Source organism: Papilio machaon, chromosome Z (genome assembly GCF_912999745.1).
Source record: "Papilio machaon chromosome Z, ilPapMach1.1, whole genome shotgun sequence".
NCBI lineage: Eukaryota > Metazoa > Arthropoda > Insecta > Lepidoptera > Papilionidae > Papilio > Papilio machaon.
The window spans coordinates 3,364,899-3,392,332 of NC_060016.1; the positions used below are offsets into that span (position 1 = coordinate 3,364,899).

The window sequence follows — 27,434 nt, forward strand, 5'->3', positions numbered from 1 at the left end:
ATATTGTTCAGATTACGTGCTTGGAGCAACATATGGCAAGTAGGAGTAGCCAATTCTTGAGACTGCCGGCTTGGGGATCGCAAAGCAACATGGCGGCGGCGGCGGGTAACGATATGACTGTCGTACGCAAGATCGGCCTTTTGAACAGAGGCACCACATGCTACGTGAACAGTGCCATGCAGGCATTACTGGCTACTAGAGAGTAAGTAATATTAATTATTTTACTCTTTTTTTTAATTAGGACGAAGGAGCAAATGAATAGCTCAGCTTATTAATTGATCCAAAGCCCACGCACATCCGCAACACCAGGAACTCCACATGCGTGGCCAACCTTTTCCAAGAATGTATTTCTTACTTACGGTGGAGGCAGACTATTATATTATTTCGATTATGTTATTTCTTCTTTTCTTTTATTATTGTTAATGTTAGAATACGTGAGTAGTACATTTCAGACGCGTTTTTGGTGGACAGTAATTGTATTCATTTTACTTTCATCATATTATTTACGCCTGTATGCGATAGTAGCAATTTTAAAATTTCATATGTTGCACGCGTTGTTTATAAAACGGACTTTAAACCAAATTTAAGATGCGAATTTTTTAAGTGAATGAGTAAACTGACAAAAAGCCTTAGCGAAATTAACGACTGCTTATGTTTAGTTCCTTTCTTGCGAAATTCTGCGCGCCAGCAAGATTGTTAAACAATTTTTGTTACCCGACTAACACTTGGGTATTGTTTTTCACTGTTATGTACGTATGTGCATTCTATTGTGAGATTACTTACATAATAGAATGCACATGAGTTGGTATGAGTTAGAAGGAGCCGTCACAATTGTCCGGAGATGGGCTTAGCTCGGCTTAAATATTGGTATTGTCCCGGACCTCGCTTTATAGAGCGTAGCTTTTGTCTGTTACCTGTATTCCGGTGCTAAGCGTGGTCAACTGGATCGATGGGTCGACTGTCATAGCCTCTACTGGCTAACTCGTCCACTGCATCGTTGACTCTCGAACCGTTGTGACATATTAAATGTTGATGTTGTTTTCTGTTCTATTATTTTGCAGCTAATCGCGCTTTTTGGCTTTTAAATTAATTTAATTTACAGAACCATATATCCTCTATGCGAAAATCAATGCTTCGTTTGTGTATGTACTGCCTTTATTTACTTACTAGCTGGCGCCCGCGACTCCATCTCCGCGGGGATTAAAAAAAACTTAATATGTGTTCGACATCTGTGTCAAATTTCATCAAGATCTATTGAGTGTTCCGGATATACCTTCCAGTAAACATCCATCCATCTAAACTTTCGCATATATATAATATTAATAAAATTGCTTTACTCGTGAACATGTAGCGTTTCAATTAGCATTATGTTGTAGAGTGTTTACAGCGAAGGCAAACATTTAAGTATTTCGAATAAGTCTGCAGTCTGTTTTGTGTATGATATGAAATAGTTTAAAATTATTTCCAACGTTTTAAAAACGTTTACTTTACCCTTGCCCTGTTTGAGCGAAACAATCTCGCAATCTAGGATTTAACGTCCAACTATGTTAAAGAAAATGTATGATGGTGAATCTTTAATATTTTTAGAACATAACTAGCTGTCGCCCGCGACTCCGTCCGCGCGCATTTAAAAAAAATGAAAAATAGATGTTAGCCGATTCTCAGACCTACTGAATATGCTCACAAAATTTCACGAGAATCGGTCAAGCCGTTTCGGAGGAGTACGGGAACGAAAACTGTGACACGAGAATTTTATATATATAGATTGCTGCGCGATCAATTACAATAGATGAATACAGTTCCATTTGAAATCGTATTTTAGGCAATTGTTAAAGATCTTAACAATTATCTGAAAGAAAAAAATCCTGCGACGCACTCTTGCCGCGTGAATCTTATGCGAATTAAAATAATTTATGCATATGTTTTTTATGTTGCGTTTAATTGTAAACCAGGAGGCACTGCTTGAAACAGACGATGACGTCAGTTTTAAGTAAGCAAATATTTGCGTACAGTTTAATAGAAAGTGTTTTTTTTAATGTTTGTTGCAGATTTAGTAACTTTGTAGTAATGCACATGCATGATCGTGCGTACTGGGCTAAACTGGCGGAGCTTTTCGCCAAATTGAAGTACTCTGTGTCCACTAAAGTCGACCCGGATGATTTTTACGTTACAATGAATTCGCCGAAATTCAACATCGACATACAACACGATACCTCCGAGTTCCTGGGGTAGGTATTATTTATTTTGTTCAAATTTTTCCAATTTATTTCTGGGAAACGTATTAAAAAGTAAATGTCAATAAAAAAGCTGTTTCATAGCAAGCGAAACTAGAGTTTTTAATTTATTTTTGATTTTTTTTTACTGTATTGCAATCTTCTTTGATCCGGTTTGATTTATTTGCATAGTTAACAAAATAGTTTTACAAATAAAAAAGAGATATAAAAATAATAACAATAAAAATATCATAGGTATTTCTTCGAATTGCTTTTGTCGTACGAGCATAAGATGGATTGCGGCCATGACTACTCCAAGCCGCCTGTTATAATAACATATAGACGACGCCTGCCACCGCCGCTCACATTGTCTCCCAATCCCACGTAAGTCATTCATTCAGTCATCAGTTCAGAATATAACATGATCGAATGATACTTAACTAGAGATTGAATTCAAAAGATTATTTAATACTAGCTTTTACCCGCGACTCCGTCCGCGCAGAATAAAAAAAATACACACAAGATAAAGAAGTTCCTATGTCCGTCTTGTAGTTCTAAGCTACCTCCCCATCAATTTTCAGCTAAATCAGTTCTACTGATCTTGAGTTATAAATAGTGTAACTAACACGACTTTCTTTTATATATAGAAGATTTGTCTGCTGGAGTAACTACAAAAACAAATTTATCTATTATACTATAAATATTTGAAAGGAAAGTGGATATACAAAACGATCCTGAGAAATTGGTTTATAATGTAAAGATTATTTTCTGTAATAATACGTAGATCAATGAAAACGTATTTAACATATTATAATAGAAAATGTACTTCTATAAAGTATGATTTCTTTTTTAAAAGTGAATCATTTTCAATTCCAGCGAAGAGGAGCCCGTTGAAAATAATCAAGATGAAGCAGTGGCCGGTAGCAGCACTGGTAAATGTTTTTAATTTTTCTACTAATTTTTTAATTTATGGATTTAATGAATCTACAGACAGGGATACTTTAATTATTCGAATTATCAAATTGACTTGAAAATTTACTTATTAATTAGCATCCATACAAAAAATCTCCTCTATACAGATCGTGTTAGACCATGACTTGAATTTAATGATTTTTTTTTTATTAAGTCAAGCGTCAATTTAAGTGATATTTCTAGGTGCCACCGCATCAAGGAAGCGTACTCGTAAAGGATCGAGCAACAATCGTAAACGTCAAAGGACAACTGAACCACCACCACCTGAAGCACCTGAGTCATTCGTTGATCATATTTTCGGTGGTGTGATACTGTCACATATGAGATGTTTGGTTTGCAACGAGTTATCATCTACTCGCGATGTCTTCCGTGATCTGACACTCGCTTTCCCTGAAGCTAAGAAAGACCATATTCACACAGTGCAGAGTCTCGTTGACTATTATTGTTCTACTGAACTCCTGACTGCTGATAATCGCTACAAGTGTCCCGCGTGCGGATGTAAACGCGATGTTGAACGACGAGCTGTTATTGAATATACACCGCGTTATCTCATCATTGTCTTGAAAAACTTCAAGTGAGACATTTTTTTTTATTATATCTTGTATATCAGAGACATAGACATAGCCTATACATTAATCCCTGACAAAAAAAGTAATTTGTATATTTTTTGAGGTTGAATTTAAAAAGTAAAGGAGTGATTAAAAATATATTACATCTAGCAGTTTTTCACGAATATTTCTGTATGTAATCCAGGGATAGTGTGATTTCTGAACAGTGAAATAATTTTTATATCGATTTAATAGTTTCAGAGCCTTTTGAATGCAAATAAACTGATCTTACAATATTAATATAGATATTATTTTGAAATAGTACATTTTAAATATAGGATTTATGTTTATATATGAAAATAATAAATTAAAAAAATCATATGATCCCTATTAAATGAGATCACATAGTTTATTTTCTTAAATTTTATTAAAAATTTGTACAATATTCCTAAAAATAAGATGACATATTTGATTCTTAAATCTTAAATTATAAACCAATAAGTTTTCCTACTAAATTATTCAGTTTTTCCTTAGCTTTTCTAGTCAGGTCCCTGAAAACTTATATGTATATTGTTTTTCACCAGGTTCGACGCGAAGAAGCTCACCCAGAATAAATTGATGTCGCCAACAATTTACAATCACAGTGTGACTTTGCCAACTGTACCTGCACAGACACAAAATGGTTATACTATGTATGCGGCCATTGTTCACGAGGGTTCCTCCATGTCGTCCGGACACTATTATACATTGGCCAAGACTGAAGATGGCTGGTATTTATTCAACGATGACACAGTCACCAAATGCAATGAAGATGATATACAATTCCTGCGTCCCTGTAACACTCCGTACATGCTGTTCTATCGTCGTGATGATGTCGTTGAAGTACCATTCCCTTCATTGAACGAGGTTCCACCAAACATCAGGGAATTGGTGAAAGTTCACAACAAGTTGTACATCGAGACGGTTCAGAAGTTGCAGTTGACGCGGCCATGACGTACGCGTTCACAGAAAAATATCGATTTCTCGGTACTCGATTACGTTGATAATGAATGAATTTTTAATCGTCCGATTATTAAATGTATCGATGTAATCGATTTTTAAATCGATTTTTAATCTGTATAATCTATATTGCTTATTAATAACTGCGTTTTAATGATGAATATTGTACGTAATCTGTATTAATTGAAATTATTGATCACTTATTATAATGAATTCTTAACCCTTTGTCCGCCTTTTCGTCTTTTATGATCCTCGAAAAATACGATTTTCGACAAATTTAAGATTACTAATTGCGTCTTTTCTGTACACTTTATTTATACGTCGGATGGTTTTTTTTTATTTGTGTATTTTTTAGCGTTCAAAGGGTTATATATAATTAGTCAACTATTTTAAATACATATAATTATCGTTGGTGTAAAAATTTCATCATTATAAGATGATTTCTATATTTAATATTAAGTAAAATGTATAATTAATCATTTTATGTTATTGTTATTTTGCTTAAGAATTAATTTTGCAAATTGATAGTTTGTTTTTGATGTTCCTCATATTTTGAGCCATCATTTTTTGTTAAAAAAAAATTTAATCAATACAATTTATACAATCAAATAACATATATTTAGATATATATTTAGATAATTATCTGATATTAATGACTATTATTTAAAATTGTATAACTTTTTTTTCTCGATCAATTTGGGCGTTGTTTTTTTTTCCATAAGATTATTATTTATAATAATAAAAATTAATCAGTGTCTATGAATAATGGAAATTGTATGGAATAATTACGTCACATAAGCGACGGTATTTAATATTTAGAATAGTAATTGTACTTTTCATTAAATTACATAAAATTAGTAAAAATTAATGTATGAATTAACTTAATGGTATTTTCAACTATGATGTAACTGAATGTTTTAACGTAAACAATGTCTATGAATTAATGAATAACTAAATCTGATGTTTGTCTAAAAAAAAAAACTATATATGTAGTCATTTTAAATATCCACTATTATGTGTCAATAATTTTTCTAAATACTTTTATGATAGTCATAAAAATTTAGTACATTAATTAATCTTGAGATTTTATCTCATCAAACATTTATTTCTATGGTCCTAAAATAATCAGAATCAACAGAGTACATTGTTTTTTTTCTCTGTAAATATGGTTATAGTTAAAAAAAAAGTATTGTTAAAAATAATAAATGTGTAGCGTGTTAACTTTAGTAGATTTAATAGAGCTTTGTTCGCTGGATTTTTTCTTATATTATTATCTGGAAATGTAGACCTTAAATCCGATATAATTCCTTATTCGCGGTATATTTACTAGATTGTACGCTCGCGATTAAGATATATTGCTGGATACTGTATTACTTTTGTATTATCAACAAACAAACCCGTCAAAGACGTGAAAACTCTAAACCTCAATAAGTATTTTTAATTTTACGTCACCTTGAGTATTTTTTGTTAACACAATGTTATCATGGTGATTACAGTTTTTTTTATACTTTAGCAATTGATTTGCTATTACAAATTAATGTAATTTTGATCTATTAATGTCTATATATGATATATGTCTTGATAGAAAAAATGTTTGTGTAGAATTTATGAAATAAAGTAATCCTTATTGACTTGGTTTTTTTTATCGTCTGCTATAAAACGTCCTGTGTATGGAGATTTGTTTTCATTAGATACACTTTGTCTAGATCAGTGATTGTCAAACTTATTTTCTTTCACCGCCCGCTTTGAAAATCAATTATATTTCAGAGCCCCCTAATTTTTATTCATTCCCAAAACTTAAAAACCACAATTTCATTACTTTAATTAATTTCAATGCCCCCCATTTTTTGGGCCCCTTATCGCCCCCTCCTAGGTTTCAAACGACCCCAAGGGGGCGTTATCGCCCACTTTGGGAAACATTGGTCTAGATCAATTAAAGACATTTAAATTATATATAAATCAATAGACGGGGCAAGCATCAAACCTTGTCCTATCTGTAGAGTTCATTTGTCTACTCGAAATTTCGGACAGATTAAAATATTTAAAGGAAAGTGATAGTAATGTCTGCTCTATATATTTGAGTCTCTAAGATCAATTCATCTTGTGAACATTCCACACATGGGACAAATACTGATAAAAAAAGAAGAAAACGAAAGAAAAAAATCTATTGAGATTTTAATAATTACTGATTACATTCTCGCCTTTCGTATGCTAAGTCTGTTTTTTACAAAGATAATAAAGGAAAAGACAACACGAACATTAATGGCTTTAGTATTCAAGAGAGTCGGTGGCTCAGGGGTTAACCACTTGACTGGAAATCTGCAGATCTTCTGTTCCAAACCCGTCATTTACCAATGTGATTTTCGCTTTACATAATATGAACATTTATCCGATGTTCGTACGGTGAAGGAAAACAGTGATGCAACCTGCACATATATGTGAATTCCCGGGAAAAAAGACGCCGCTCGCCACCCGTCACGTGCCGTCTCCCGAAATGGCAAAAGTTGGATTGCGGAGGTTCGTTTGGCCACACCAAAAGGAGGCTTGTGATTTCTGCCTACCCCTCTGGGTTACAGGCGTGAGATGTGTATTAAATAAAATCACATAGTATATTTTCTAAAATTTTAATAAAAATTTGTACAATATTCCTAAATTAACATATGTATTTGGTTCTGAAATCTTAAATTATAAACCAATAAGTTTACCTCCAAAATTATTCAGTTTTTCCGTCGCTTTTCTAGTCAGGTCCCTAAAAACTTTTACAGGCACCTGAAATAAAAAAAATCACAGAAGGTTCTCCTGTTATGTCACTTAACTTCAAAGAAAATTAAACAATAAATATTTTTTTGCATTAATACATTATTGACAACCACTTCATCCGCGCGGAATAGTGTATATTTTAAACGGCCTAAAAATAACTTTCTAGCTAAAAAAAATGACGATACTTCCACACAACTTTTCATCTCCCTCTTTCAATCCTTTTTTAATATAAAAATAGCCTATTTCTCTTCCCAGGCTTTAAACTGTGTACCAAATTTTATTTAAATTGGTTCAGTAGTTTTGACGTTAAAGCACGACAGACAGAAATAGTTACTTTCGTATTTATAATGCATGCACGAATATTTACGATATGGGTCGTAATATATTCAACGAAATTTGTATGAGATTTGTTGTACTTTACGACCGATAGAGGTGCTGTACATTTTAGATTTAATACAAATTTTCGCTGACGTTTGAGTACTTTACAATGTTTTATGGTCAACTTACCTCCAAAACCGTATTGACAAAATTTGAAACATTTTCTGCACCAGAGACGATAGCCCTTCCTGCACTATAAAATTTATCACCATTATTGCCGTATTTTTCCTCTTCTTTTATTGTATCCACTATTGGTTTTGGCTGAAATAGAACTTTTTATCAAATCTATGGTTTTCGATTACCATAACACATATTCTTTGTTTTCGAATGAGAATGTGCGTGAAGACAATAGACATTTTATGAAAACCTTGGTGGATCACAAAAATACGAATTACAAATATAAAAAACTTTATAAAGATTAAGATATTTACTATCCCTCTAGATCGACATAAATAAATCAAAAACTTGTTACTTCCCCATTCCCTACTACCTGATCTATAAGTAGTTTAGACCATCGTGTGGTGACGCTCTTGGAAGTCTACATTTGATATGTTATAGAGTGATAACAAACTACAAAGTTTCCCTTCGTATATCACACATTGACAAGCATATCCCTTTTTAAGTAACGTATAGTTCTCAAAGTGAGAGTCCTTCAATGCAACTTCGCACGTACATTGTGTAGTAATGACCCGTTCTGAGCACTATGCGTGCTTCACGCAAGTTCTTATTAGATTCTAATTTATTCATCAACACCACAAGATTTATCTTAAGTATGAGTCAATTTGATACAATCTCTTCTAATATTATTTAAAAGAATGAATGTGGATTCTGTAGGAGACGCTGCAGCAAAACACATCGATCAAAATAATGACAGTCTAAAATTCTCAGGTGCCTACTGTACTGACGAGCATTTATATGTCGGTGTATAGATATAAAAGGAGAAATATACCAGGATCATGCCAAATTGAAATACATGAACTTTGACAAACCAGAGATTGCTAACGTTTAATGAATTTGGCTGGTTACAAAAAAGGAAAATCGAAAAAACTATTGAATTTGTTAAAGAAAGACTGTATAAAGGGTGTTACATAAAAGGTTACCTGGAAAATACCAGCTGCAACATTTTGCACATTTTCCTTGATCGAGAGAGTCTTACTTCCTAAACCTTCGGTTTCTAGCAATGCGCCTTCTAATGTAGTCACTGGAGCCGAAAACAAACCACCTCCGTAATTCACAGAACCGATCTAAAATTGTAAAAAAAAAGATTCATAATCCTAAAAGAGATATGCACCTTATGAAATAATCTATTCTAATTTACATATTTAATAGACATATAATATAATAAGTGACTTTCGAAATATTTGGAATAAAACATTTTAATATATATACTCGTATCTTTGTTTTTTTTTTAATAATTAAAGAAATGACAATCTTTTTTTATACCTCAGTTGCGACGATACAAAGCCACGGTTACAAATACACGACTAAAATATCTTACCGGAGGACTGCTTTGTGCTAATTTAGTGGTGTCTTTGTGCGAGAGAAAATTGTCGACGATTGATTCTTTATTAATTCTCAATTCTGGATAGTTCTCTGGTACGAGGGGTTCGCTGAGCTGGGCATTTGACTGTTGTGGTGCATCGTACACTGGTAGATCGACTCGAATCGGTTCGTCCGCTGGAGCAGACAGCGCACCCGCGACAAACGCAACGAGAAGACACCTTGTCAGCATTCTGCTGGATTATTAAATATTATTAGCTATTGTGTCAAGCATTGGATTCTGAAATCACATAAGTACGGATCCACCGTTGGTTATGCCCTACACGTGTATAGCCATGTTCATAACTTTTCAAAAGGATATGGCGACATTTTAGTCAAGTTTAAGTACACCCAAAATGCCCGGTAACAATCGTTTATTAGGCGAGAGTACCAAGAATTTTTTTAGAGGGATGAATTTTCAAATATTTGAGAGAACGGTTTTGTCTCCATAGTTTGTGTGTGAAGCTGGCCAAAAAGAACGACTTGTTTGTAAATATTAAGAATATTTAAAGTGATATGAATAAGTACAGTTAGGTATTTATGACGATTCTAGACACGACTTTTATATCTTCAGAAGTAGATTAAAAAAAACCTTATCTATTATGTCGGTGAAAATGTGTGGTTTGTTTGTTTTCATTATTATAGTTCTCTCAGAAAATATGTAAAACCTACTTGGGCATAAAAAAATATGACATGCCAGCAACAGTACATAGAGGATCATTTTGTCGTTGACAGGGCGGCGCTAGTGAGCTGTTATAATTTAGTTTGACTTATGCCCACTATAAAGAGTTTTTAGCTTAGGTTTATAGAACGTTAGTTTCACCGAGTCAGTGTCAGTTGTCCATGTCTGTCTATAGATAAACAGATGTTATTTTGACAGATGTTACCATTATGTAAATATTATTCATTTTAGATCACTAAAATTTGTCTTACAAATCAGTACACATGGCTGATAAGTTAATATCAGATTAGTTTAAAATAAACTATGCGCTTAAACCAAAAATTATAACATGGATGAGTCATTCGCAAAGTTGAAAGTCCCTGAAGTACAAAAGTGTTGTGGCTGTTTAAGTTTGCGTCTCGGGACATTTCTAATCGCCTTATTAGCCCTCGCATCAGGTATCATCGGACTCGCAGGAGTTATACTATATGGTCTCGCAGAGCAGAGTATTCTATCCAACTTCGTATGCAAACAAATCAACGAATGTGTGAGAAAGAAAATCATACTCTTAATCGGACTTAGTTCATTTCTTCTGACGCTAGCGGGATATTTTACTCTTCATGGCGCTATCACGAAAGGGAATTATGTCACTAAGCTTGGAGCGATTACTTTGGTAGTAATGTGTAGTTTGATTCTTGCTGCTATTATCAGTGTTCCTGTTTCATGTTTCTTTTTTAAAATGTGTTTTATAAAAGGTTTCCCAATTGTTTTCTTAGTTCTTTGCTTTATTTTTGTTGCTATCTTTCTTCACGAGTGGTTTTATTTCGCAGTGGTAGTATACTCATATGGAAAACAAAATTAATTTTCCACAGAATCAAGGAATATTTATTAAAGATATCGCATTTATACAGTACATTTTTCTTAAGACAAAAGTAGTTATTATATCTTAGAATAATGAATTCAGACGCCCTAAACATTTTCACCACATTTTTACAAATTAATGGTTTCACATACAATTACTATACAATTATGAAAAATGCTTGACAAATCATTTAATGATTAACACATAAAAAAATTTGAAGTGAAATCTAAGGAATGATGTCATTAGACACTTTTTGAATTTTTATTTAACTATTTTTTCCGAGAATTTTAATAACACGTGTATGATTTATTAAGTGTCTAATTACCACTCATTGGTTTATAACTTTTACTGACTTACTCAGAATCGCTAATTGGTTGCTATAAGAGATCCGTAATATAGATTTCACATATTAAATATAGGCTAAAGGGCTCCCTTAGTGACACTGACAATGTTATGATTAAAAGACTGAATGTTGCAGTTAGTATTGTATCACACAAATAAATTCAGTAGTCTTATTTTAGATTTTTATGATATAAGGTGACAAACGAGCAAGCGGCCACCAGAATTCGTCGAAATGGCGAAGCTACCGCTGCCCATAGACATACGCATTTGCTGATACGTTGCTTACTTTTGATCGACGGAGTTGGAGACGCACAGAAAGAGAATATTGCACCTTTCTAAGCGTCCCCTCCTCCATCAAATCCAAGGTGAGAAAGAAATGGGAAAGTGGACTAAAATTAGGCTCCGGAATGCAAACTCATCAGACGAAACACGGAGTTACTTCCACCTCACGCCTGTCTTCTATAAGCTGATATAGATATAGAGGGATCGTAGTCAAGTGTTATTTTATGCATTTTAAAAAATATTCATGACGTTGGATCTAACTTCATAGTAGGTCGAGGTAATGATCACGGATATTTCTTATTACAATAAGGCATTAGTGATGAACTGTCACATTTTTCGTCTGAATCAGTCGCTCTATCTATGTAATAATCGTATATCTTATCACACCTTGGAAAAAGATTTTTTAACGCAAGACTTTACCTTAACCTTAGAGAACAAAAGAGATGTTGAATTATATTTTTATGTAAATTAAAAAAATAATATTAATTTTTATTGTATTTCATTTGCGAACAGAACGAAATAAATACATGTTAAAAATAGGGAACTGCTATTAGAAGTAATTGTAAATGTATACGATCATAATTTAAAGTTAACAAACTTTTTTCTACGTTTATTATAAAATTGTTTATGTAATTAACACTCGCATTTATAAATGTAAATTTAATTAAATATTAAAAATGAATAAAGAATAAAAGAAAAAGTAGTAACTCACTTGCAATAAATTCACTTATAAAGTCGTACTATTGTGACGTAAGGATTAGGCGATATCAATCCTCCAGCCCGTCCATATGTTGACTGACAACAAGCACGCTTGGACCTCGGCCGTCGAATACAACTTTCACAGATTGCGTTGCACAACCTTCGGAGCATTCGAAGTTACGAATATGCGGCGGATGACCACACAGTCGACAGTACGTTGATTACTTAATGAGATGTTTAAGTAATAGAATACGAGTACGATATCTGGTAAAATAAAATAAAATACGATACATGAACATTAGTGTGAGTTTGCACGGCCAGAGCACTTGTATAAAGATATTTGTTACCTTTTAAAAAGCAACGAAAACAGTCAGTGAAAGGGATAAAAATGTCTTAATGGAAACTTATAGGAATATTAACCAAAAAATATTTATACCTGCTACCTAGCTTAACAACGTAATACAAAGCGTACGTAATAAAATTCAGTTCAGTGCATCAAGATAATATGTTAGGTGGACGAGATCTGTAAAAGGAGTATAAACAGCGTTTAACCTGTAGGATTGCAAATACTATTCAAAGGATCTATCATATCCCGGGCCTTTTCCACTCACATGGGGTCGGCACACGAGGTTTTATAAATCTTAAAGTTTTGGTTTAAGTTTTTACGGCCGGCCACAACATAAACAAAGTAGAAAAAAACAATACAGGAATAATGGTATCATCAAACCAACACCATGTTTAATAAGTTTTTAGTTTGATAAAATATAGTAATATAGACGTAAGTAGGTTTATCGCTTGTCTAACCTTCATTAATAATTTTAAAAGAAATTAAATGTCATCAATTTCTGTCAGACAATATATTTGTAAGCTATGTAAAACTGATTTTAACTATGATGTATTTTATAGCAAACAAATGCATTGTACGTTTTGGACAACGGATAACACCATATCGAATTTTTCTTAGCCCCACCTTTTTGTTAGATAAAGAGGCTCAAAGTGAAAAATGTAAAAGATCTACATACAAACTTCAACCTGTCTATACGAGTACAAAAATCGCTACGTTTGGACTGACGAATTGGACACAAATACGTTACCACAAAATCAAACCTTACTATTTACATCGTGACGTCAAATTTCCGAATTTTGATTATGATAGAAAAAATCAATTTAAAGACGTGAACAAAACGAAATGGCACTCCGGAGATCATAAAATTGGTATAACATATGTCGTCGGATTCTTTGGTCTGATGTGCGGAGCTTACGGTACAAAAGCTAATATACTTTACTACATATATTCAATGTCGGCTCCCGCTGATGTTATCGCTTTGGCTGTGATAGAACTCGACATATCGAAGGTTACACCTGGACAATGTCTTTCAGTAAAATGGCGAGGGAAGCCACTTTTCGTCAAATACAGAACCCAGTCTGACATCGCACTCGAAGACCAAACACCTTTGTCTTCTCTAAAAGACCCCGAGACTCCTGAGCAACGTACAATAAAGCCTCAGTGGCTTGTGGTGATAGGCATTTGTACTCATCTAGGTTGTGTCCCTGTACCGAATTCAGGCGACTGGGCCGGCGGGTTTTACTGTCCTTGTCATGGAAGTCATTTCGACAACGTGGGACGAGCTCGTAAAGGACCAGCGCCTACCAATTTAGTAGTTCCACCTTACAAGTTTCTCACAGATACACTTTTATTAGTAGGTTAGAAGTAATTCTGTAACATGTTTCCTTTTTGACCTTAATACAAATTTGTTCCAAAATATTTGTTAATTTCTTTGTGACGCAATCAGTCCTGCCAAATTTCAAAGATTTTTCATTTTCGTTAAAAGTTAATAATAAACAATAAATATATATATATCAAAATACATATATATATATATATATATATATATATATATATATATATATATATATATATATATATTTTGATAGAGGACGGATAATATGAATGATTGATTTCATGAAATGTAATTATTTTGTTGATTACAAATAAAAAATACATGACAAGACAGCTACAGTACGATTATAGGATTTTGTGGCACTGATAAAATACACTTCGTGGATTTATTGACGCTTACAGGGGGGTGCTTTCTAAGGATAATATAGTAATAATCTTTATTTTTGCCATAACAATTTACAAAGTTCTGTCATATTTTTTGTTTTATATGCTTAAGTAGGCTTTACATATTTTCTGACAGAATTAGCCACGATAGCAGCGCCTCTCAAACGGCGCGCCAAATATCATGTTTGCCTGACTAAACACATTTTAATTTACGTTAAAAATATTGAATTCTTTAGTTCTATACCTTTTTCGCGTGGAATACCTTTCCTCGCATAACCAGGGTCTTAGACACGGCCAGCTTAATGGATTGAGACACAAAATTCCTTATCCTTATTTTATTATGCTTAATATGATACAAAGTACATTTATTTTAAAATTAAGAACTAAGAACTATAATTAAAAATCTAAGGAACAAAAGTCCTAGAGTATTTTTTTTAACATTCGACCACATTATCACTTAACATCAGTTAGAATAGGATCGTGGTCAAGCATTAAATTGTTTAACAAAAGTCTGTCTAAATCACCCTACCCTACGTCTATGGTATAGCGTAATAACAAATTGTTTTTATGACGTTTATGAGTTTTAGTTTTTATGGCAAAAAGTTTAGAATCCATACCCATCAAATAACACTATTGATTAATGTTTCTCATTTCTCAGTTATTGATTTTTCAGATTGTCTATGATTATACTTATACGGGATACGGGCTGCGGAGTTGCTGTGGAACGAAGGTGCTTTTTCAATTCAGCAGCTATTGTAAAAGTAAAGCGAGAAGAACAGGAAGATATCAAACATGCCTGAACCAACTTGCGTGAGTTGTAATAACGCTAACGGCGTACTTTGGCGAATTGGTGCAAACGGCCAAATATGCAAAGATTGCTCCCATCTCCCGATATTCTTCGAACATCTCCATGCTCCAGCTGCCGGGGAATATAGTGAGGCTGTATTTTATCGGGTAAGTCTACTATCATTTATTTAATATTTCACCGATAAAGACATGCCTAGTGTTAGACAATGAATTTGCCTTTTCTTATTTTGTGAAATAAAATCCAGAAAATTATTTTAAAACTTAATGCGCCTAACATTTATTATATTATCTTTTATCATTTCATTAATATTATTTTTTATGTTGTATTAAAAGCTATTCATGATTTCAAAGTTATAGAAATATCAAAATTAAAGAGGTCCTAAATATTCCATAAAATAAATCCGCCATTTTGTGTGACGAATTTTTCGAAATTCTATTTTAAAATAGAGAATACAATGTTTTATTTGAGGAATTAAAATTGCTTTCAAAAATTTAGAAAAAATCTATTTCAAATTTTATTTCTCCAAACTTTTTTTTACATTTTTCATAATGCTCCATGTTTTCCACTCATAATGGGTGCCTACCTTCAGAATCAAAGGGACGGATAAACAGAATGCGAATGTGTCGTTTACCAAATTGATAAGGTACTAAATACCTTCCCACATGACAACCATCACATTAAAAATATCATTATATCTATTTTGTTGAGTTTATGTCAATAGCTAAAGAAAAAAGCCTCGAATCAACTCCTTTTTTACAGAACGTGCACATGCGTCGAGGTGCCATAGTGTCAATGGAGGATGGGCGTGGCCAGATTCACTTTGCGCAGATCCGAGGTTTCCTCACTCGCTATCAAGATGAAGTCAGCGCCTTTGTCACCTGGCTTGTGCCAACTTCAAATAGCCCTCCTCCGGAGCAGGGTTTCCTTCCTTCTACTTATGTCTTCGGTAAATGAATTATCTCTTATGGTAACATGTATTACTTTACTTGATTACTAATATAAAATATTTTCTAGGCTCGGAAGATGATACACCATGCAAGTTGGAGTTTATGAAGTTCATCATGCAACTTCCATCTGATTACTACAAGAACAATGAATTTGTCATGCCCGTTCCTGAAGATGATGAGGGAGAACTATTGTATGAAGAGTTTGTATGTGCATTGCGCAATGCTGGAGAAGGATTGTATTAATGTGGGTACGATTGTAATAATACCCCGACAGCATCATTAATGGAATATGTTGATTCAGTATTATTATAATTATTTTTCCTTCTGTGATTATTGTGATTAATTTAAAATTAGAGATATTTCAGCAAGCGTTAGATTTTAATATTTAACTAATTCTAACTACCAATTTAATTTAATTGATGAATATTATGTATAGTTTTATAAAATTGTTATTTTTTTTTAATTTTATAAATTTAGAACATTGTTCTCTTGACTAATTAAAATTTAAAGGAGATTAGTTGACACAATGATTAATTTTATTTCCTACTTGTGTTAGCTGGGGTTATTACTATAAAAAACTTAGCTTAAGATGACAACTAATTGTTGCCAATATTTAACCAAAGCTCATTCTCTTCTATGTCTAAGAATCTTACCAATTTAGTAAATGTTTCAAAAACATTAAGTGTTAAGATTAAGTGTAGTTTTAAACTTTGAAATTTCTACTCTGTCATCTCAATGTTAAGACTTAATTTATTTCTCATGTATTAACTGACCGACATGACATTTTTTTTTAATCTTGACTACATGTTTTGTTCTTTATAAGAAATACTTCTTATACTTGTCATAAAATGTCATTGTACTGTTTGCTGTTACTGTTAATTTCCACTGCTGGAACATTCATATAATATCTAATAGTTTTTATTAATTTATCTTTAAAAAATAACAATTTGATTTTGTATGAGTGTTAAGGAGTGGAGACTAACAGTTTGATTCTCAAATATCTTAAGATATACCTATCATAAATTGAGAAAAAACGTATGTACTATCAGCAGAAGAGCAGTTTTATTTGTTTCTCTTTTGTAAAATTTATTTTTGATGATTTTAATAAAGTTGATTTGGGAGATTAACGTCTTATTCTTGATGTTTACCCACCCAGTCTACAGTTCAGAGTTATGCATCAAAATTTAACCTTTAAAAATTTACAATCACTTATGTGCGATAAGGAGAAGACAAAAGTTGTGCTAATTTAATAAAAGAGTTGTCGACTAGAAAGCATAATTAAGCAATAAGTGTTAAATACGAAGCACCAAGTAGGCATGATTTTTTATTTTGTTTAAGTATATAATAACGTTTTTTAAAAATTATCCAATAAGTGTAATCATCAGTCATCTATGTAAACAACGTATCGCCTACGTTAAGATATATATTTATAACGGTCGCCAATCAATAGTTATCAGTCCGGCGCATAGCGCCTCTAGGTGGGACCTGATCAATAACGCGCCGAAGAACTTTACGTTCCAAACTACAGAAATTTTACGGTTAAATATAACTTCAGATGTTTTTTATTTATTTGTTTAGTGTAACATTACATACACATATATGTAAGATATTACATTGATTTTGATTTTTATAATTTAGAGAGTCATACTACACTACACTATTTTATATATGTATTACACAGATATCTGGAAAAGACGTGTTCCACGGAATATCGTTGGTGCTTCAACTAGTTCTTTAAATCAACATACATCCCCTATCAGTGGCGAAATACACTGGCGTGTAAAAGCCAACCATATACCTTTAAATTACCTTTTTTTTAATTTATTAAGGCATTGGATAAATTATATTACCTTTCTTTATTTCTTACTTCAGTGAAGCAAAGAGAAAAGAAAAAAACGTCCATCCCTACAGCTGTCATTGACGCTTTATGCTTCGTTATATACTCTTTGGCTCCGGGATTTGTTTTGTTTTGTTCTTGTGGTATTTTATTACGTTTTGCTTAAGAATATTATTACTTATAACACTTAGCTATTTTAAGTACCTACTGATGATATATTGCCTATTTATTTCTTCGACACTGAAAAACATTATCTATTGAACACTAACAAAACTTACACTTCAAACATAACCTACAAAAGTTAATCAAGTATGTCTGTTTGTCCAATTTCAGTTCAGTTTGCATTTATTTATTGTTATAGTCATTATCTTAAAGATATATCAATAGAAATCGACAGTTGTGAAGTTTGTAATAACGCAAATTTACACGTATTTAAAATGTACTTATCTGGTAACTGTGTATGGAAACATGAGAAAAACGAATACTATGATGTTGGAATTGGTTTTGACTTCACTGGTGCATTGTAGTTTGATTCACTTAACATTTAGTAACAATTTATCAATGCGTAATATAAATATGCAGATAGAAATGTTTGATTTTTGAAAAGACACCTGGGAGCATTAGGCCGTAGTCAATTGCTCACGTCCCCCTTGGCTTCCTCCGACTCTGTATGAGAAGACGAAAAGGGTCTTAAAAAGGTGTTATTAAACTAATTTCCTAAATGAAAATGGGCGAGATGCTATTCCATTGACATAGTTAATTCTAGTATTACATAACTATTCAAGGAACAGAAATAAAAGCTATATATTTTTAAAAACAACTTTATTTAAAAAAAAAAAACAGTCTATAAATTCCAAAACTTAAACAGAAAAACAACTTCAGATAATATTTATATTGTATAACAATCATAATATTAATTTTAAAACTTAACTATAAAAGTAATTCAGAGAAAACTTTAATATTAAAGCCAAATGAAACTAGCCATTTCTATTCTGATTAAGCAAATGTAAACATGTAAAATTGTCATAAATAAGGTTTATCGAAGTATTAATCAAAAGTTATACAATTTATTAACACTTAACTATATTACATCAATATAATAATTAATTGGATTATTTTTACCTTAAACAATTAAATAAGTAACATTGGTTTTATATAATACTACCTTTTACCCGCGACTCCGTCCGCGCGGAATAAAAAAAAATGCACTCAAGATAAAAAAGTTCCTACGTCCGTCTCCTAGTTCTAAGCTACCTCCCCATTAATTTTCAGCTAAATCAGTTCGACCGATCTCGAGTTATAAATAGTGTAACTAACATGACTTTCTTTTATATATATATACTAGCTTTTACCCGCGACGCCGTCCGCGCGGAATAAAAAATAGAAAATGGGGTAAAGAATATCCTATGTCCGTTTCCTGGTTCTAAGCTTCCTGTCCACCAATTTTCAGTCAAATAGATTCAGCCGTTCTTGAGTTATAAATAGTGTAACTAACACAACTTTCTTTTATGTATATAAAGATAAGATAGCAATTTCCTTAAAGCTATATTTTTATGGTAGAAATGTTTGTACTTATTGTTATGTTTCGAATACTTTGTTTAAATTACAATGAAATAATAAGTTTAAATAACCACAATCATTATCAGTCTTACGTTGAGATCGGTTCTTATGAAATTATAGGCATTTTTAGTATCCTTAGGATTTTACATATTAATATCAAATATTTATGTATAATTATATATATATTTACTACTTTATTTATATAAAGTAGTAAATAATGTCTTTATTCTCATCAGTGTAAATATAACAAAAAAAACTTGTGAGCCGTCATGGGACGCCTGGCAGATGTGAAACATCATGTGTGCACAAGTAATGTGCATAAAATATTAAATTTTATAATTAAATAAATAATAATGATAATGACAATGACAATGATAATAATGATAATAATAATAATATTAAATATTATTAAAATAAAATATATATATATATATATATATATATATATATATATATATATTATATGTATATCTCAGTATAGCTTGGCGACCCGTCGCCACGGCAAGCGTCGCCACGCCAACAATTCGGTTTACAAGTGATCCTATAGATGTTTCACATCAAAAAGTTTGGTGGTATGGCACTTGGAAATCTGTACTTCAACAAGATCACTCGCCTTACTTGTCACACTGGTTAAGAAATCACATTCAACATTGGCCTGCTATTACCACTAGTATAAAACAGACTCATTAATTAGTAAACTATGTTATACAGTTTAAAATTATATATATATATATATAATTTTAAAATATCAAGATATATTATATAAATGCATTCAGTAATAGTGTATTTGTCATAGTGACAATTCAACATGTATAAAATAAGTATCAGCCTTTCAATATGAGATTGTGTTGATGTTTGAGGTAAAAAAAAAATATGAAAAGTAAATTCAACGCCTTTGAGCGATAGGAGCCCTACACACAGGGCACGTCTTGAGCTTCATTGAGCATTCATGACAAAGTGTACTGAAACAAATAAAAAACACCATGATTAAATCATATTACGAGTATTACATAGAGAACCTAGGATATTGTTATGTTTATTGTGTCCACAATATTCGCGTATGGGTTATAAAACGGTATATTCGTGCCTTCTATGAAAATACAAAATTAGTCTACGAATCGGAAATTTCTAATAGTTGTTTGACTATGTAACTTGGCAAACATACTGTGTACCAACATAAGAACCCAAGCATATTTGATAGTTTTTATTGCTATGTGTAAACTTTCAGTTACTGATGTAACAAACCAAAACAACTTGTGTACGATGGATGGATGTAGTGAGATAGAGAGACTCACCGATGTCCGCAGGGATGCAGCGTGACGTCGACGGCGCGGTCGCAGCAAATGTCGCACGCGTCCTCGCTCGCATTGAACGACGCTTGCCGTTCTTGCATCGCGCTGCGCGGCATTCCGTAAATCTGACAACAAAAAACAATCAATTTGTTGCTGCAAATTGTCAGGAATGTTGAATGAATATAGATAATTACCATCCTCTGCTGCGGAGTGAGTTGACCGACAGAACTGAGCGCGGAGAATTGTACACCCTCCGGCGCGGTGCGGAAAGGTTTCTGGCCCAAGTTCACGATGCACTGCTGGAAGGGTGGCATTGTAATCGCCGGGAAGAATTTCTTTGGTGGCCTGAAACAAACAAATCGACATGTGTCTTTGAAGTCTTACAATTTTTAAGGAAATGTTATTCCGTTAATCCAAATCGTAGCTTCACTACAAAGTGACATGTTGTTTATTTAAAACAGATAAACCAAATACCTACAAGTATGTTATATAAGGATACATATTAACAAGAGTCTCACCTTGTAGGAGAAAAGAAATCGGGGTAAATAATCATGGACTGTCTCCCATTCAGAAAGAAATTGATCGTCTTGTTATTAATGTCGAGAAGGCAACCTAACACGTCACCCTTCCTCCACCTTCCCAGACCCATCTCATGTGGTGCTCTATAATACCATAATAACTTATTTTTGCCTTCATAACCTATCGAAAATTCTTCATATCCAACTTTATTTTCCTGTAAAATAATGCCAGAGAAATACGAGTCAAAAATTAGTCGGTTATTATATCTTAATATTATAAATGCGATAGTTTAAATGGATGGATGAACTGCTAACGGATCTTGATGAAATTTGGCACAGATGTAGAAGTTAGTCAGGAAGAACATATATTTTTTTATTGCGTCCCTATATCTACAGTCGAACCTGGATAATCGAGAGTTGAACTTGCACTATGCGATTAATTTTATATTATATTCATTTAAACTTTCTCATTGCAAAACAAGCTGGGTTTAGGTAGTTTTTAAAATAGAAGTCATAGTAACCGTGTCAGCGCCGGTACATCCCCAGCCAATTGTCATGGAGTCCTTGGTGACCAAGGTAATCTCGTAGTACCACATTCCTTCCTCCACCTCACAGGTCCCATGTAATGTTTGAGACAATATGGTATCATTCCTAATTTCCATAAGATCTGGTGAATACTTCAGATAGATATTTCCACTATCATTTTTAAGCATACCATTTATAGTTGTTATGTCCACTGTATCATAGGACAATTGTCTGCCTGGTTTCGGAACTGCAAATATGACAAAATCTTATAAATTACTTTTATAAACGTGGTTATTTAAAATATTAAACAACTAATTAAAACAAACATGCATGCATATATAAATACATGAAAAAAATAAATTTAATATGTACATTTCTTTTATATGCATTCCTAAAACATACTGTGCAAAGCGTTGTGTGATGAAACTGAGTACTGAGATTCTTTTTGTTGGTTTGAAGTACTTTATATGCAATTACTTTTGATTAGCTTTAATTTACGTATAGAATTGCCACAAGTTAAGTTTAAGAGGAAAGGTTACAACAAATTTAAATAAGAAGTTGGCCTTATTTATCATTAAATATCGTCTATTTTATGTATTAGAAGATTTCCTCATTAAAGAGTAATAATTACTTGTTAACTGTGAAATAACTGACTTAATATAAATGCAAGGGCATTGTCAGTCAATGATCTAGGTTAGTTTTATATGCTAGTAGTAAAAATTCTTTTTTTTTCCATTTTTCTAAGCACATATTTGGCGATGCCTGTGCAAACATGCAAACTAAAGATTTATACATATAAAAAGTTAGATTTAGATCTTACAAATATTATCCAGCGCCCATCTGGCGCAATATCCAATTTCACGGCGAACTGAATATTCGTTAGCAGTATCCGCAAGGAACATCTCCAAATTAGTTAAATGATTTTTGTTTATTTGTGCAAGTTTTTCCAATATCTTTGCCTTATTATCATTGGTGACAGCAAATTTTTCAAGTGCAAGTAAAGCTCTCATTTGTAACTCCAGATCATTATGATTTCTACTATTTATCTATAAAAGAAAATGATTATCATTAATTTTTACATACATATTCAGTAGCTTGTATTGCTTATTCATTTGTTCACTACCTTTTCTTACTCATAGATGGAGGATAATATGAAATAACTAGATCTATTGAAAAACGCGGAACATACTTTGGGCTTAAACGATTGCAATTGAGGACCTCTACTTCCACAAAGCTTTTAATCCATCTACTAAAAATAATTTGTATTTGCCTATTGCTTTTAATGTTGTAATTATAAATACATTATTAAATACTTACAAAGATATGACATAAGTAGCTGCAAACATTATCCGTGAATATGTCCGTACATTGAACACCAACCAACTTCTCCACTAAGCAGTTGAGAACAACGCAGATGTTGTTCTCTCTTCGAATACAAAGGTAGGGCGCCACAGCGCGGTGCGCGGACAAATGGTGTTGCTCGTGCAGTAACTGAAATTGTTTCATTTTATATAACCTTTTGTCTGAGCAAAAATGATATATTATTTTAATATATATTACAATATCTTACCATGTTAACTGTAGTTACATTTGGACTCGGTATAGCGCGCATTATAATTACGATCGCAGTAATCGTATAAGAATCAATAGGCATGTTCTCCATCATACTGCTGACTACGGCCAGCCAGTTTGTTTCATGTTGAGAAATGTGGGCAATGAACTTCAGCATTAGATTGAATTGAAATGTCCTACAATCAATAAGTGACAAACAACATAAACAAAAAAATAACTATTTTATAGTATAACATATGAAAAAATTCATACCTTTTTAATTTTTTTTGATAACTGACAAAACTATTAAAAACTTATTCACAAAAATTAAAAATCATATTGCTTGAATAAGTTAAGGGTAAATATGTTATTTGGGTAATGTAATGTTGCAAGACTACTACAGCAGTTCATAACTACAGGTCATTGTTGACATTTTCCACTGAATTTAGCTTTTCATCTTATTGTACATGTCTATGAGCCACTGTTACTTCACTATTTTAGCAATGAGTCATCAACAGCTCACTGTAAGTCCCCAGCAGGAGGTCAGAACCTACCCAAAGTTAGGGAAGACTAAGCCATAGTCAACTATCCAGTGTGGTTTGTTTGACTACACACATATCTTTGAATTTCTTAGCAGATACAGTAGAATCCGTTAATTACATCAAAAGGAATTGACAAACACGACATAATAAGCAGATGTCAAAGCGTTTAAAAAAAAAAACCGTTTTATAAAAATGAGATTAATAAAAATTGAGATTGTCAAATGACCGACGCCAAATTCCTTTGCAAGAGATGAGTTGGGTTGTCCATTTATTACTATATTATATTATTGGACCTTTCTCCTCAATCATAAATGCTCTAAGGCATTTAGATGACATTATTTTCACTGTACATACAATGATAAATACAAACAACAAATGAACTTCAAGTGTCGATTATTCACTAAGATTCAAAACAAAAAAGAGCCACATGCCGAACGTCATTGGGAATCAACAAACATTACGGAATGTATAAAGAATTATGTCAGCCATTATAACCCGACATAATTTATTAGAAATGGGTCATAATAAGCGACATGTCACTTTCAGAAGTCATAATGTCCGACTTTTCTTATAAGATATTATATGAAAACCAAACTTCGTAGTGTAATTGAAAAAAAAAAAAAAAAATTGTACATCATAATAATTGGTTGGTTAATATAGGCGGAGTCATAATAATCGGATTCTGTTGTATGTGCAGGTTGCATTACTATGTTTACCTTCATCGTAAGAACATTGTATAAATGTAACTATGTAAGTCAAAAAACACATTGGTACATGGCGGGATTCAAACCCACAATTTCGAAATACAAGTCAAGAGCTTTTACAACACAGCCGCTGACACTCTTATACCTCTTAGCCACCGACACTCTACAGGTATACCCTATTACACCGATGAGTATAAACACATTTTATTAAATTACTAGCGACCCGCCCCGGCTTCGCACGGGTGCAATGCAAAATATACCTACTACAGAATAAATGCACAATTTATTTAAGGTACTTAAATGGATAAGGATTAATGCTGTATTGTTTAAAATCACTTCGTAAAAGAATAAAAATGGTTATGCTGGGTTATCCCTAAGAGATAGACATATACCATCGCGGACTTTTTTGTTGAACTTTTTAAGGTGAACAATACTGTAGTACATTATTTTGGTCTATCTCGTAGGGTTCAGCCAGCGTTTGCAATATAAGCGCAAAAAAACGTGCTTATTGACGACATCACATTAGAAAACTTTAAATTTATCAGTGTTTCTCTACTATATTATGCATTTATTATACATACAAACCTTCCTTAAGAATCACTCTATCTATTAAAAAAAACCGCGTCAAAATCCGTTGCGTAGTTTTAAAGATCTAAGCATACATACGGACATACAGCGAAAGCGACTTTGTTTTATACTATGTATTGATGTGCATGCAATATAGCCAACAAAACTGAGGATGTTTTATGAACAGAGTGAATTGTTTTGTTAAATTGCTAGCAACACATCTGCAGTCACTCTGCTGTTGAGATGTACATCACAATGGTGTTAATTTGACATAAAGCAACCTGTTGATTGTTTACTCTCTTTTCACATAAAATATAAAAAACTTAATCAATCCATACATAAACATCTAATTATATTACTCATCTATTGTTAATAAGCATAATTATGGATATACAATACTTACACTGTATTTCTTGGTCTTAGTTTTTGTAATATTTGCAAAACTATATGGGTTATGCTTTGTGGTGCCCAAATTCCACTTGGTCTTGATATATGTAGATAATCATGGTCGTTTAAGTGGCCCACTGCACCTTCCATATTGTAAAATGTATTGATTCTTCTATTGATTAATGTGCCTTACCAGTTCACCTGTAAGGAGATTTTATATTCAACAAATATTTTAAGTGCATTTCATCATGCAACACAAGCACATTCTTTTACTAGGATAATGATATTTTTACTTGTTTTCAAAAATCTATCACAACTGGTATACTTAGAATTAGCAATATTGAATAAGGACTCCATTAGACTAAATACAGAATCGCAAATTAACACTACACTATGTATTACATTTTGAAAAGTATTGATTTATTCCTATGGTATATTCTAGTTTAAAAAATGTCCATTAAGGTATAGAGTACCAAATTGTTGTTAATTTTTAAATTACTTAAATGCAATATCTATCTCGTTCATTCGTATATAAATAAAACTGACTATTTATCAATTTTTTAACAAAATGGCAGTGAAACTAAAATTATCTTGCCTTTACTCGTTCCTATTGATTGGTTGCACCTTGCAATGACACTGGCTTTTTGCTTAGGCTGTTCAAATTTAAAAGTTACCCCTTACCCCTTCCTGGCCTCTTCCGCCCTTCCCACTGACTTCTAGATTCCACTGGACAGGCTTTATGGCGTGATATTTTGTGTGTATTTGTTTTGGCATGTTGGCACTGGCGGTAGCAATTGATAACGGTGTTGGAACTGTGTATGAATTTATAATAGTGATGTTTAGACCTACAGTATAACTTTAACGTATTTTTGCGCTGGAGGAACTTTAACGAAGCAATCGCTGTCATGTCATTTTCAAACAGCTACCCAGCGACCTGTCCCCCCCCTGCCACTGTCTTTTTTAAACTCTCTGCCCTGCACCCAGCCCTATTTCCTTGTTTATGGTTTCGTTCATATTGATTTATTGAAGACTTTATTGCCTGGTAAAGAGGCCTTTAAGCCATGTCTTATTTTCGGGTGCCAACTAAAATAATTTATAAATGTTAATTTACATATTTTTTGTTTATTAACTTTATTTAGTAGGTATTCTAGGACCGAGTATTCTTTATCTGAGTTCAATACAAGTTCCGACTCTTACTACGAAGTAGTTACATACTCTTTTAAGATGTAAAACAACGCCAAAATGAATAAATGTCAAAGAGAAGATATTAATGTTAAAAATGTTTCACAAGATGTCCAAAAAGGCTGGACGCAACCCCGAGGCCGCAGTAATTTCGATTAAGTTTTAATAAATCTTACTTTCTTAACTTTGATCCGTGGATCCATTTTCGTTCATATATATGTAGTTGTAATTGTTTACGAGTACATAGACACATAGGAATATAGAGGTGGTAAACAAAACAGTACCACTGTAGTATACAACAAGCACAGCGACAAGAGCTTAATGTTTTTCTATTTATAATGTTTACTTATTCATTTTTATTTTTTCTGTATTTTGAATCATTTGTTAGATGTTATATTTAATTTTAAGAAAATCCTCCCAAGTAGGGTTGGCGACAGACCGGCGGTCGTGCGTAAAAACTCAAGCCAAAATTTTAAGGTTCATAAAACCTTGTGTACCGACCCCGTGGGAAAAGGCCAGGGAGATGGTGAGATGATGACGTAGATACACAGTTGGCGGCACACGAAGAGTGCAGCTACCAAAAGAAGGCAAGAACCGACAGATTGCCAAATGACTAACCGCGACAGCAGCGCCTCTCTTACCGGGCCAGATATCCTTGTTTAACCATAATATAAAATTATAAAACATCTGTAAC

The 27,434-nt window shown here is 32.8% G+C and overlaps 6 protein-coding genes across 10 annotated transcripts in view; 3 read left to right on the forward strand and 3 right to left on the reverse strand.

Moving 5' to 3' along the window:
* Positions 1–4,784, forward strand: part of LOC106720001 (ubiquitin carboxyl-terminal hydrolase 35) — a 37,906-nt gene extending 33,122 nt beyond the window's left edge. For all 3 annotated transcript variants that reach the window (XM_045686269.1, XM_045686268.1, XM_045686270.1), the window contains 6 exons: positions 12–202; positions 2,049–2,228; positions 2,469–2,597; positions 3,090–3,145; positions 3,369–3,759; positions 4,318–4,784. In XM_045686269.1, the coding sequence (XP_045542225.1) occupies positions 12–202; positions 2,049–2,228; positions 2,469–2,597; positions 3,090–3,145; positions 3,369–3,759; positions 4,318–4,726 (1,356 nt within the window). In that variant the 3' untranslated portion in view covers positions 4,727–4,784. The remainder of the gene's footprint in view (positions 1–11; positions 203–2,048; positions 2,229–2,468; positions 2,598–3,089; positions 3,146–3,368; positions 3,760–4,317) is intronic.
* A 2,620-nt stretch (positions 4,785–7,404) lies between these two features.
* Positions 7,405–12,372, reverse strand: LOC106719944. Of its 2 annotated transcripts, none has more exons than XM_014514435.2 (5): positions 12,269–12,372; positions 9,369–9,603; positions 8,971–9,114; positions 8,000–8,131; positions 7,405–7,501 (listed from the first exon to the last, which is right to left on the reverse strand). In XM_014514435.2, the coding sequence occupies exons 2-5, from the start codon at positions 9,600–9,602 to the stop codon at positions 7,418–7,420; spliced, it is 594 nt and encodes a 197-aa protein (XP_014369921.2). In that variant the 5' UTR covers position 9,603; positions 12,269–12,372; the 3' UTR covers positions 7,405–7,417. The 2 variants fall into 2 exon arrangements, with proteins under 2 accessions (XP_014369921.2, XP_014369922.2); XM_014514436.2 differs by having other exon boundaries at positions 9,369–9,606.
* A 748-nt stretch (positions 12,373–13,120) lies between these two features.
* On the forward strand, positions 13,121–13,964 carry LOC106719959 (ubiquinol-cytochrome c reductase iron-sulfur subunit). Its single transcript, XM_014514453.2, has one exon. The coding sequence runs from the start codon at positions 13,146–13,148 to the stop codon at positions 13,962–13,964; it is 819 nt and encodes a 272-aa protein (XP_014369939.2). The 5' UTR covers positions 13,121–13,145.
* A 932-nt stretch (positions 13,965–14,896) lies between these two features.
* Positions 14,897–16,440, forward strand: LOC106719949 (GATA zinc finger domain-containing protein 1). Its single transcript, XM_014514440.2, has 3 exons — positions 14,897–15,274; positions 15,888–16,074; positions 16,143–16,440. Exons 1-3 carry the CDS (start codon positions 15,113–15,115, stop codon positions 16,316–16,318), a joined length of 525 nt encoding a protein of 174 aa, XP_014369926.2. The 5' UTR covers positions 14,897–15,112; the 3' UTR covers positions 16,319–16,440.
* Positions 16,441–20,271: 3,831 nt separating this feature from the next.
* LOC123723477 (RING finger and SPRY domain-containing protein 1-like) lies at positions 20,272–21,852 on the reverse strand. 2 transcript variants are annotated; one of them, XM_045686203.1, is made up of 5 exons: positions 21,804–21,852; positions 21,283–21,497; positions 20,959–21,109; positions 20,768–20,889; positions 20,272–20,434 (listed from the first exon to the last, which is right to left on the reverse strand). In XM_045686203.1, the coding sequence occupies exons 1-5, from the start codon at positions 21,837–21,839 to the stop codon at positions 20,359–20,361; spliced, it is 600 nt and encodes a 199-aa protein (XP_045542159.1). In that variant the 5' UTR covers positions 21,840–21,852; the 3' UTR covers positions 20,272–20,358. The 2 variants fall into 2 exon arrangements, with proteins under 2 accessions (XP_045542159.1, XP_045542158.1); XM_045686202.1 differs by having other exon boundaries at positions 20,768–21,109.
* On the reverse strand, positions 21,840–26,501 carry LOC123723456 (RING finger and SPRY domain-containing protein 1-like; the record flags this gene model as incomplete). The annotated part of the gene is made up of 6 exons (XM_045686096.1): positions 26,154–26,501; positions 25,575–25,759; positions 23,378–23,555; positions 23,188–23,298; positions 22,628–22,853; positions 21,840–22,054 (listed from the first exon to the last, which is right to left on the reverse strand). Coding segments are annotated over exons 2-6 (864 nt in total), but the record flags the coding sequence as incomplete, so codon positions are not given.
* Between the last annotated feature and the right edge of the window lie 933 nt (positions 26,502–27,434).